The sequence below is a fragment of the Podarcis vaucheri genome, assembly GCF_965113315.1.
Source record: "Podarcis vaucheri genome assembly, chromosome: 11".
NCBI lineage: Eukaryota > Metazoa > Chordata > Lepidosauria > Squamata > Lacertidae > Podarcis > Podarcis vaucheri.
Genome location: NC_138749.1, coordinates 64381721 through 64394798, shown reverse-complemented (window position 1 = coordinate 64394798; position 13078 = coordinate 64381721). Strand labels below are relative to the sequence as shown.

At 48.6% G+C, this 13078-nt stretch overlaps 1 protein-coding gene across 2 annotated transcripts in view; it reads left to right on the top strand.

The window, feature by feature from the left end:
- The first annotated feature begins 602 nt into the window (after nucleotides 1-602).
- The window catches only part of GDA (guanine deaminase), a 53877-nt gene continuing 41401 nt past the window's right edge, over nucleotides 603-13078 (top strand). The window contains exon 1 of one of the 2 annotated variants that reach the window (XR_014224383.1): nucleotides 603-788. Coding sequence is in view for 1 of the 2 variants with exons in the window: in XM_082241617.1 (XP_082097743.1) it covers nucleotides 681-788 (108 nt within the window). In the remaining variant the exon portion in view is untranslated. The remainder of the gene's footprint in view (nucleotides 789-13078) is intronic. The other variant, XM_082241617.1, reaches the window with a different exon arrangement.

Below are 13078 nucleotides of genomic sequence, written 5' to 3'. Positions count from 1 at the left end.
CAGGTAAATTCCAGGCACAGTTCTCCAACTGAGGGACACCGGACCGGAGTAGCTCCGGGGTGGGAATTTTGACTGTTTGCCTCCTGGATCAGAAAGTCCAACTGGAGAGAGACGTCTCGCTGTCTCCGCGCTCGCTCCTGACGAGGAGCCGCGAGGGGCCGAAGCAGCCTCGCCCTTGGGCTCAGCAGCAGCAGCAGCAGCAGAAGCCTCCGGCTGCTCCGGGCGCAGTCCTCGGCCGCCCGGGGGGACAGCGCAGTGGCGTAGCGCGGGTTGTCAGCACCCGGGGCAAGGCAAGTAATTTGCGCCCCCTAACCCGTGGATTTGCGCCCCCTAACCCTAACCCCCAGATGTTGCGCCCGGTGCGCCCGGCCCCCCCTGCACCCCCCACGCTACGCCACTGGGACAGCGGCTTCGAGAACTCGGCGGGAGAGGCTGAGGCGCCTGGACGGGGCGGGCCGAGGCGCGCTGGCGGCGACCCCCCCCCCGCCGGGCGGCGGAGGAGGAGAGATGGTGCCAGGTACGGCGGGAGCTGCTCGTGGCCCCGAAGGAGGACGGGCTCCCGGGAGGAGGAGGAGGAGGAGGAGGAAGCGCCGCCGCCGCCGCCGCCGCCACCTGCGCCGCAAGGGAGGCCGGGAGGAGCGCAGGCTGGTGCCGTCGAGGGCGCGAGGGAGGCGCGCGCCATGGGCTCTCTGGCGCTCCTCTTCCGAGGGACCTTCGCGCACTCCAGCCGCGCCTCGCCCCTCGACATCCGCGCCGGACACCTGCTGGGCGTCGACCAGAGCGGCAAGGTGAGGCGGCGGCGGGGCGCCAGGGGGGGGGCGCGCCAGGGGGACGCCGGCTGCCGCCTGGCCCGGCACGTGGGCGGCCGCGGGCGAGCCCGGCGAAGACCAGGCGGGACGGGGCGGCCGAGGGGGCGAGGGGCTTCGAGGAGAAACCCCGAGCGCGAAAGGTGCCCGGCCGGGAGGAGGCGCCGTGGGGTGTCCCGCTGCTCGGAGGGTTACATAAGCGGAGCGCGCGGCTGGGCGGGAAGAAAGCGAGGCCGCCTGGCGGGGGGGGGGCGCCCAGAGAGGGAGAGAGAGGGGCTGCTGGCCGGCGCCCCCGGGGCAGGAGGGCTTCCTTGGGAGTAGCCGGGCTTCGGGGCCAGGAAAGCGAAGAGCGCTGGACGGGGACTCCGACTCGGGACTTTCCCCGGGACAGCCCCCAATCGCGAAGCAGCGCGCTGGCTTCCCAGTTTCCGGGTGCTTCTTTGGCTCTGGAAACACCACCGGGAAAGTGGGGCGAGGAAGATGGCAGCGTGGAAGCCCGTCTGCAATGGGCCACCGTCTCAAAATGGTCTTCAGGAAGCTCTTTGTAGGGTTATTAATAGGGCCATGTCAGTCGATGACGCCACGTGCCAAAAGAGCAGCGACGATGCCCCCGTCTGCTTCCATAGTGCGCGGAAGCGTTGCAGGCGCAGTACGAACTCGCGAGCCTTTTGAGAGATTGTTTTAAAGGCAGCGAATATAAAGCACCAAAACAAAAGTGTTACAGAAATTATGAACCATTTACTGCTGCTCTCTGGTCATGTATCATTACATACTAACACAGATTAGAAACCATACTAAATAAATATGCCTGGAAAACAGTGAAGCACTTGCAAGTCTTTTTCCACCCTGATTTTGTATACATATATTTCAAGTACCGTACTTAACAGCTTGTGTTGATGGAGTTGAATAGAAGATTGTTGTGCATGTAGTTTATTATGGGTTTTTCTGGGTGATGTTAGATATACACCTGGGAACATGTCTTTGAGATATTCACATAATTTTGTAGGCTTCAGTAATTTTGGTAATATAAAAGCAGAGGTGGCATGCAATATATTTTTACACACATCCTTTTCTTGTGAAAGTTTGAAATGCAAAATTATGGCCTCTATGATACTAATTTTCTGTGGTAAAAATTGACTTTATCCTTACAGTATCTCCAGATAATCACATTGTTTCTGTAAGCTGCTTCCTGTAAAGATGAGAATTAACTGAGATGATTCATCGGCAGATCTTTTTATAAATAGCTTTCAGAACATATGGCCTCAAAACTGGCTTTAAAACCCCCCACCCCCTGGAATCTTGGTTACAAAAGACATTGTTTCAAGGAGCCTTTTCAGTATCTCTTGGGGGGATTTGTGTCCTCATCTCTCTTGCTTTGACCGTAACATATTGTTCCTATCCTAAGTAGTACAGTGGTACCTCGGGTTACAGACGCTTCAGGTTACAGACTCCGCTAACCCAGAAATATTACCTCGGGTTAAGAACTTTGCTTCAGGATGAGAACAGAAATCGTGCTCCGGCGGTGCGGTGGCAGCAGGAGACCCCATTAGCTAAAGTGGTGCTTCAGGTTAAGAACAGTTTCAGGTTAAGAACGGACCTCCAGAACAAATTAAGTTTGTAACCAGAGGCACCACTGTACAGTACATGACTTCTATGCTTAATGCTATTTTATTGCATATATAAAATGCTGCAGAAAGCCATTTCACGGATACCTTTTCACAGATTCTCTAAATACTGTTAAGATGTTTCCTCTTTCATTGGCCAGCCTCCAACAACAATTTTTGCTCAACCATTAGACACACAGAGCTTCTGGGTTCTGCTGCTTTGACCATTTGGCCTTATATATTTTTAGAGCCAGCAAACTCTTGTCTAGTTAATATCCATTTAACAAGAGACATAATTAATATATGTTCCTCATTCATGGATAAGTATTCCTTTAAAAGCTTAATGGAGTGTATTATTGTGCATTTCCATACAGTTTCGAATGATTGCAGTGACTAATAAATGGATGCTTTGAATAGCAACGATACCTACTTTTGCAGCTCTGACTGTAACATGTTATTTAATACAGTTTGTTTCTTCCTTACGACATGACCACATATTCTATTTCTGCCACAATTCATATAATTGTAAAGATTGCTTTGCAAAGCTTGCTTTACATACTCTGGTCTAATTTGCATGTGGCACTAAGTCATGGCTTGTTTTCTGACAAGTCATGGTGTGGTGTTGACTTATGAAATGTGGCTTGTTTTAGCTATAATAATAATAATAATAATAATAATAATAATAATAATTTATTTGTACCCCGCCCATCTAGCTGGGTTTCCCCAGCGACTCTGAGCGGCTTCCAACAAAGATGAAAAAATACTGTATTTTTCTGTCTATAAGATGTTCCCACGAAAAAGATGCCCCCTGTTTTGGTGGACTCCGATTTAAGAACATGGGGGAATAAGATGGCCCCAAATATTGGACATTATTTTTAGGGGGGGAACCTAGTCTTATACACAGAAAAATATGGTACATTAAAACATCAGTCATTAAAAACTTACCTAAACAGGGCTGCCTTCAGATGTTTTCTAAACATCAGATAGTTGCTTATCTCTTTGACATCTGATGGGAGGGTGTTCCACAGGGCGGGTGCCACTACCGAGAAGGCCCTCTGCCTGGTTCCCTGTAACCTCACTTCTTGCAGTGAGGGAATCACCAGAAGGCCCTCGGTGCTGGATCTCAGTGTCCGGGCAGAATGATGGGGGTAGAGACGCTCCTACAGGTATACTGGGCCGAGGTCAACACCAGCACTTTGAATTGTGTTCAGAAACGTACTGGGAGCCAATGTAGGTTTTTCAAGACCGGTGTTATGTGATCTTGGCAGCTGCTCCCAGTCACCAGTCTGGCTGCTGCATTCTGGATTAGTTGTAGTTTCTGGGTCACCTTCAAAAGTAGCTTTTGGTATACCTCCCCAAGGATTCCCTGCCCGAGCTGCTTCAGGTCGTGGCAGGTGTCTCCAGGAGAACATCTGCCACGACCTGAAGCAGCTCGGGCAGGGAATCCTTGGGGAGGTATACCAAAAGGAATCCTGTTCTGCCCCTATTGCCCAACTTCCAGAACATGCACTCAGAGAACTGGGTCTTCCCAGTAGGACGCCTGGTGCAAACTAATGACTTCCTAAAAATCACTGCAAAAAATCCCACCCCGCCCATATGACCTGGGTTGCTGTGCGTAAGAGAAACCTGGTGGACAAGCAGTGGCAAGAACAGGCCCATCTGCTTCATCCAACCAAGTCTCTGTCACACATGCCAGGTCAAGTCCTCCATCCATGATCAAGTCATGGATGGCAGTGGTCTTATGAATCATTGACCTGGCATTGCACAGCAGCACCTTCAGGTCATGTGGGTATCCTTTGCTGATTCCAGTATCCGTTCAGTCAGGACCAGACCCGGAGGCAGGGATAGTCCTCAAACAATGACTAAGCCTGCTTCCTCGGTAATGACATGGTCTGGTCTTAGCGTAACTCCTCTTCCTACCCGTGATCACTGAGATTGGGTGTTCCAGAGCATTCCCCCCCCCCCCACCGTGGAACCTGCCCCAGCCATTCTGTTGGTTGGGCCCACTCCCCAGCAGCCCTGACCCTCTCCCCTTAAGAACCAAATACAAACTTTATAAAACAACAAAAAAGTACATAGGTATGTTAAAAATTAAACAAACGTTGGGGCCGTCAGCACCCACAGCCGGCAGGAATCTCTGCAGTCACTCCGGAGCCTCTTTTGTAGGGCAAGGTGAGCCTGGACCCCGCCCCCCCCCCCAGGCCAGATGGAAAGGGCCTTCCAGGGAGTGGCCGTCAGCACTCACAGCCCTCAGGAATCCGGCTATGGTTTGGTGTTGTCTCTGAACCCAAAAGCCTTGCTTAAACATGATTTGTTGGGCTGCACCACTCCACATGCTCACTAAGCTACACAAGGAAGCAGCAGCTGAAAAGTGAAACCAAGCTTTGGGGAAACAAGCCCTGGCTTGTTATTCCAGAATGGCCAGAGGCTTCTTAAATTCTGCCTTCCAGGGAGCCACATGTACTGCTTAATGGGTTGAATGACAAACTAAGTTCCTAACAGCTGTTTTATTTCGATTTGCTGCAATTTCTTGTCCCACCAAATGGGAAATGTTTGTGTATGTGTATATCATTGTGGCCTGTAGAAGGGAGAAAGTGATATGCAAGCACCTAAAGCCGACCTTGGGGGGCCTGGAAGGCATAAAAGTGCCATAAAGCCCAACTTCCCCCCTCAGGTTTGTGGTATTCAGGGATAAAAATATATCTGTATTCCTAAAACATAAAATTTTATGTTTTTTATTTTATGTTTTATATCCTTTTTTTCTTTTTCTTTTTTTCCGTTTCATTCTTTTTCCTTTATTATTGTTAACTTTTTCTTCTGTTATGTTTATGTATGGAAAATAATAAATATTATTGTGAAAAAAATAAAAATAAAATATGCCCAATCAAAGCTAAATAAAATAAAAAATAAAAATGTATTTGTATTCCCCACCCCACACTATTGGATTGAATCCAGTGCTGGTCAACTAATAGTAGGCCTATTGAAATTAATGGGCATGTGTAACTTAGGCCTGTTCATTCCAGTGGATCTACTCTGAGTAGAACTCAGTTGGCAGGAACTCGCTGTGCTTCGCCTGGGCGGCTCTTATGGTGATCTTTGTACAATACAAGAACAGCTTGTATCATTCTCAGTAAACTTACTGATCATTTGGCTGCCTTTTAATCAGTAGCAAGCAAGTATTTCAGAGAACTGCAGAAATGCAAATGCACACATAGACAAATACACGGGCTGTATATTATGGTTTAACTTCAAACATTATCTTACCAACTTTGCTGATAAGCAGTGAGGGTCTCCTGGAGACTTGGCAAAGTTTTGAGAAGTGATGGAACGCCTTTTGATGGCTGCTCTGGTTTTAAACTGGTATGTTTTGTGTACAAATGACTCCTGATAAAATACTAAGTACAACTGGGTAGAATATTTTACAATAAATCACTTACTCCAGTGCTCTCCATTGGCAGATCTAAGCAGATGCATCATAGAAATGTGTGAATAAAAAAAGGGCAATCAAATAATATTGAACATGCATGTGTGAACTGACCCCTGCTTCATCATCCTCACTGGATAAAGGTAAAGGTAAAGGGACCCCTGACCGTTAGGTCCAGTCATGGACGACTCTGGGGTTGCAGTGTTCATCTCGCTTTATTGGCCGAGGGAGCCGGTGTACAGCTTCCGTGTCATGTGGCCAGCATGACTAAGCCGCTTCTGGCAAACCGGAGCAATGCATGGAAACACAGTTTACCTTCCCGCTGGGTCTTTGACGTGCTTTCGAACTGCTGAGTTGGCAGGAGCAGGGACTGAGCAACGGGAATTCACGGTGTCGTGGGGATTTGAACTGCCTACCTTCGGATCGGCAAGCCCTAGGCTCTGTGGTTTAGACCCACGTCCCTTCCTCACTGGAATAGTGTTGACCGATTGGGGTGGCCTACGAAAGAAGCAGAACATCTGAACAGCCTAACCTTTTACAACTTACAGATAGGTAGCCGTGTTGGTCTGCCATAGTCAAAATAAAAATATTCCTTCCTGTAGCACCTTAAAGACCAACTAAGTTAGTTCTTGGTATGAGCTTTCATGTGCATGCACACTTCTTCAGATACAAATGGAAGTCCATCAGTGTATCTGAAGAAGTGTGCATGCACACGAAAGCTTATACCAAGAACTAACTTAGTTGGTCTTTAAGGTGCTGCAGGAAGGAATATTTTTACTTTTACAACTTGTTCTTAATAACTGTTCTTCCCTCTTTGCTTTTTAAATATTTTCTTTCTTCCTAAAGTGACATTTATATGATGCATTTTGCTACTCCTGAAAGGAACTATTTAAAGTTGCCTTGTTATGAATACTGTATAGGCAGCTCTTCCTCCATGACAACAAGCCTGCTTTCCACATTTCCCATCTGGTGTTGCATGCTTGTCTTTCCTTCACTTATTCTTGTTTTCTACTTTGTGTTCAGTAAGTGGTATTAGTCATTCTCCTCCCAGCTTCACTCCAGCATTTCTGTGACATTTTTTAATTGCTCATTAGAAGATCTGAGTTATAAAGCATATGCATTCGTTAGATAATGGTGTAGTGTGCATGCATATGCCAAAGCATGACAATAATGATAATAATGATAATGATGATGATGATGATAATAATAATAATAATAATAATAGAGTTGTTTGTTACCTTGAATGAACTGTTACTAGATAATTTTACAGATTACATTTATTATTTCCAGCAGCAAATATTTACAACTGAGTATCAGCAGGTGGCGCTGTGGTCTAAACCACAGAGCCTAGGGCTGGCTGATCAGAAGGTCGGTGGTTCGAATCCCCGCGACGGGGTGAGCTCCCGTTGCTCGGTCCCTGCTCTTGCCAACCTAGCAGTTCAAAAGCACGTCAGAGTGCAAGTAGATAAATAGGTACCACTCCGGTGGGAAGGTAAACGGCGTTTCTGTGCGCTGCTCTGGTTCACCAGAAGCGGCTTAGTCATGCTGGCCACATGACCTGGAAATCTGTCTGTGGACAAATGCCGGCTTCCTCGGCCTGAAAGGTGAGATGAGCGCTGCAACCCCACAGTCGTCCGTGACTGGACTTAATGATCAGTGGTACCTTTACCTTTACCACTCAGTACCTCAGAAAGCCTTTTAGGGTGTAATGGAATTTCCACTGGAGATGGAGCAACAGCAGCAACATTTATTTTATTTATTTAAAATCTTTCTTACTTGCTGTTCATAGCCAAAGCACTTCCAGAGCCCACTCAAACTCAAATATGCAATACATACTAAACAACAGCAACATATGAACAATAAAGCCCCCTCTAAAACAACAAATGGGACACGGGTGGCGCTGTGGGTTAAACCACAGAGCCTAAGACTTGCCGATCAGAAGGTTGGCTGTTCGAATCCTCATGATGGGGTGAGCTCCCGTTGCTCGGTCCCTGCTCCTGCTAACCTAGCCGTTCGAAAGCACGTCAAAGTGCACGTGTGTTAGGGTTAGGATTGTGCAGGTGTGTTATGCCACCTATGCCTGAGTTTAATTGTTTTCTCCCTAATATATGCTGAAACTGATTTAGCAGGTTTAGACATACAGATATTGTCACATTAATTATCATATATTGGTCAACCTAAACCTGCCTACCAGATCATTTTTAAACTAGACAAAGGACCCAACATTGTTCCCTATAGTTCTCCATATAGCTTAGAAACCAACCCATATTCCCGAGAGGAAAAGGTGAAGGGTAGATTTTTGAAACTTTTAAGTGTATGTGTGTGGCCTCCACTTGGACAGTAGGATCTCAAATAATATGATTCAATTGATATAGAATCATAGAATCATAGAGTTGGAAGAGACCACAAGGGCCATCGAGTCCAACCCCCTGCCAAGCAGGAAACACCATCAGAGCACTCCTGACATATGGTTGTCAAGCCTCTGCTTAAAGACCTCCAAAGTAGGAGACTCCACCACACTCCTTGGCAGCAAATTCCACTGTTGAACAGCTCTTACTGTCAGGAAGTTCTTCCTAATGTTTAGGTGGAATCTTCTTTCTTGTAGTTTGGATCCATTGCTCTGTGTCCGCTTCTCTGGAGCAGCAGGAAACAACCTTTCTCCCTCCTCTATGTGACATCCTTTTATATATTTGAACATGGCTATCATATCACCCCTTAACCTCCTCTTCTCCAGGCTAAACATGCCCAGCTCCCTTAGCCGTTCCTCATAAGGCATCGTTTCCAGGCCTTTGACCATTTTGGTTGCCCTCCTCTGGACACGTTCCAATTTGTCAGTGTCCTTCTTGAATTGTGGTGCCCAGAACTGGACACAGTACTCCAGGTGTGGTCTGACCAGAGCAGAATACAGTGGCACTATTACTTCCCTTGATCTAGATGCTATACTCCTATTGATGCAGCCCAGAATTGCATTGGCTTTTTTAGCTGCCGCGTCACACTGTTGGCTCATGTCAAGTTTGTGGTCAACCAAGACTTCTAGATCCTTTTCACATGTACTTTGTAAGCAAGTAAGATACAGATTAGGGACATGGGTGGTGCTGTGGTCTAAACCACAGAGCCTAGGACTTGCCGATCAGAAGGTCGGCGGTTCGAATCCCCACGACGGGGTGAGCTCCCGTTGCTCGGTCCCTGCTCCTGCCAACCTAGCAGTTTGAAAGCACGTCAAAGTGCAAGTAGATAAATAGGTACCACTCTAGCGGGAAGGTAAACGGCTTTTCCGTGCGCTGCTCTGGTTCGCCAGAAGCGGCTTAGTCATGCTGACCACATGACCTGGAAGCTGTACGCCGGCTCCCTCGGCCAACAAAGCGAGATGAGCACCGCAACCCCAGAGTTGGCCACGACTGGACCTAATGGTCAGGGGTCCCTTTACCCTTTACTTTTTAAAACAACAAATATTTGAAGGACACATTTGCAGTGGCAGAGTGTAAGCTAATGCTGCCTAGGGCAGGCAAGTGGGGCACACCCCCAGGGGCGCAGGGTGCAGAGGCAGCCCGCTGCGACTCACGTTGCAAACCACTGATGTATTCTCAGTGGTTTACAGAATATAAAAACCAATTGCACTACATTGTTAAAATACAGAATAATTAATAACACACCATAAATTAAGATATAAACTCCATGATTAAGATATACAATAAAATAATCCTATTCAAGCAGCACTGCAATTAAAACAGGAGATGCAGGTCAAGAGCCACGGATTTGGTGTTACCTGGCACTTAAGCACAGCACGCCTCCATTCACATGCAGTGTAAACCCAGTGCGGGCAGAGCAAAAGTCAAATGATTGGGCACCTAGTATGAGGTTATATCTCTTAGGCCTCCTGTCACAAACACTTAGAGCTCATAAGGCGGACCTCTGGCAATGGGATACAATGGAGAAAGAGCACCTTGCACAACAGGGGCACAAGGAGCGAGCAATAGACTCCACTCCAGCAACTGGGGGTGCCAAGACAGAGCACCTTGAGCAGGTACTGTCTCACTGTATGATTCCGGTGTCTTGTCATAACTGTGTTGCTCTCAGATTCTCCACACACAGCAGACAGCAATGTCGTCCAAATGAAAGGGAGGCACCCATCCCCACTTGCAGCTAATGTCTCCATCAGCAAAAGCCAGATCATCCACTCCAACCATTGCAACTGCTGGCCACTCATGCACACTTTTGCCTTGCAAGGTTCGCAGCCCAGATGCAGTAAGCAGGAGAAACTGTCACCATACACAGAGCCTTTCACTGTAGCCCTCCAGGGGAAGAATGTGAGTACACTCATAGTCACTGTATCTCTCCCCCTCCTTACCAGTGGTGCTAGTGGAGAGCTCTAGCACAACACTCAGATTTCATCAGCCCTTCTTTTTCATTTCCTCACAAACACCTACTTAGACTCCAGAGCCATATGGTGCCAGCTGCTGTCCATTGCTGATTGCTTTCTTTGTCTCTCACCAGGCTCTCCATAGTCCGCTTTCCTACAGGTTAAGGATGCAGGTTAAGGATCTCTGTAGGCCTTGAGGGAAGCCCACTCATAGGCGCCGACTCCATGGGGCCTGAGGGGGCCCGAGCCCCCTCAAAAATTCGATTGGGGGGGCGGAGCCCCCCCAATAATTTAAGAAAATTATTAGTGCGCGAACCTTCGTGTAAAGTCTGGCGGGCCAGCGCTGCGGCCGTGACGACATGAAAAGGACTGGAGAGTCCCGAGGAGATTGCACGGCGGGGGAGAGAGAGAGGGAGAGAGAGGCAGGAGGTGCACTCACTCGCCGCGCGCACGCACACGCAAATACAAACACACCGAGGGAGAGGGAAAAGTGTTTTGTAGGAGGAGCTGCTGCCGCCGCCGCCACCGCCGCTGCTGCCAGGACGCGCCAGAGGAGCCGCCGGGTGGGAGGGGGAATCTGAACGGAACAACAACGAGAGAGAGAGAGAGAGAGAGAGAGAGAAGCAGCAGCGTCTCTGAATGGGCTGGATATTCCTCCTCAGGCGGCGCTGGCTCTGTGGCCCCCGGGGCCTGGGCGGCAGCAAGCAAAGCAAAGGAGCCGCCGACCGAACAGCAGCAGCAGCAGCAGCTGCCTGCCTGCCTGCCTGCCTGCAAGCCTGCCTTCTATACCAAGGTCCAGGTTCTTACCCGGTCTACCTGGGGGGAGGGAGGCAGGCAGGCAGGCAGGCAGGGGATGGCCATGCTCCCTGCCTCCCTGCCTGCCTGCCGCCCGCCTGTTGCTTCTATACAAAGGGCCAGGTTCTTACCCGGTCTACCTGGAAGCAGGCAGGTAGGCAGGGGACGGCCACACACCCGAGACTGCTGCCTGCCTGCCTGCCTGCCTGCGGCCGCCTTGCGCTTCTATACAAAGGGCCAGGTTCCTACCCGGTCTACCTGGGGGGAGGGAGGGAGGCAGGCAGGCAGGCAGGGGATGGCCATGCTCCCTGCCTCCCTGCCGCCTGCCTGGCGCTTCTATACAAAGGGCCAGGTTATTACCCGGTCTACCTGGAGGCAGGCGGGCAGGCACGGGGGTCCTGCTCAAGCAAGGAACCGACGCCTACCCGGCCAACCCGCTGCCTTGAGGCAGGAGCAGCAGCTGCACGGGGTCTCGCGTTCTCTCAGAGGCTCGCGCTGCTTCTCGCGTTCTCCCTCCCCCAGGACCCCAGTATGGGGCCCCCCAATATTTTTTATAAGTCGGCACCCCTGAGCCCACTCCTTAACCACAAGCACTGACCACGATGCTCCTGGCTGTTCCTGCATGGGACTGTTGACTTGTTTGCTCCATGCAGACTCCTTGCACACTTTGTGACAGTACCATATTGGCCCGAATATAAGCCACACCTGAATATAAGCCACACCTTTAAAATTCAAAAGGGAAAAAGAAAAAAAGACAATACCCAAATATAAGCCGCTCCCTTAAAATTCCGCAGACACTCCCACCTGTTCCGTTTCACCGTATGTCTGTTTCAGCAGCGATATCGTAAAAGCCAATTTTTGTAAGGTCTCTAAGCTTTCAGCACCTGCACTTGTCCTCCGCATTCGCTTTGGTCTGGCTACATTTGGGGCCTTTCCTCTTGTCTAGTGAAGGGTTGTTCCCTGAGATTGATCAGGAACATATATTGTTATTCCAGACCAGGGTTCCTGCTGAGCATTTATGATGCTTCCTGTGCCACTAGCATTTATAATTGAAGCTTGGGGTTGAAGGCAGAGGGAACGGACTTCCGGTGTTTTCCGCCATGGTGAACAGCAGCTCCTATAATAGTGGATGCTGGCTGTGCAGCTAATTAAGGATAATTTGAGAGTAATTATCCTTGCAAGGCCCCTCCCAGGGTCGGGGGTGGGTGGGTGAGCTCTCACTCACAGATCATCTGATATCTGCCTCTTATTCCGACGGAATGCAGGGGGCAGGGACGCTGAGTGCATAGCACTGCACGTATCAGAAACTCTTCAACCGTGTGTGGAGATCCTTCTGTTATCTTAAGATGGGTTTGAATTTGGACTTAAGAAACAGGCATGTTTTAGACGAAAGAGACAAGATAACCTGCTAAATGAATCAGCCACTGAGTGGCACGGTTTTGATCTAGAAAGTATTTTTGTCATAATTGGATTGGAATGTAAGTGAAGGGGAGCCTTTGTTCTCTCTCTACATTGTATTTGCTGTTTTTGATTCGGCAAACCTTCACTGAAGAAGAATTAATTACTAATGGAATCTAATTATCAATGGATTACGACTATTAATGGAATGTAAGAGGGAATTAACAAGAACTTCATAATTTTTTATGGATTATTTGAATGAATAGACTGTGTGAAAATGTTGTGAGAATTGGTGGCATTACCTTCTAAAGAGGGCACTAACTTTGATTTATTATGCTTGTTTTGGCAAGACACCAGCTTGTTAGCAGATAGGAAAGGATCAAAGAAGAAAATGCTGGAAGTCTGCCTGGAGCCATGGTCAGATGCCAGTTCACTTTCGGTTTGAAAAGGCAAGATGGCGTGAGACCATGGCGTAATTGAGAATTCAGCCCTTGAAAGAGGGGGCGGGATGCTGAAGATGATTGATTGATTGATTACAACATGAAGCGAAGGACGAATGCAAACAAATATTTCACACAGAAAGTTACAGGATATAAACTTCATTTGCAAATTAATGGCTATGGAATAGCTAAACACGAACGAGAGTTGTCACACCAGTGGCTGTTAAAATAAAGAATTAAGATTGGAACTG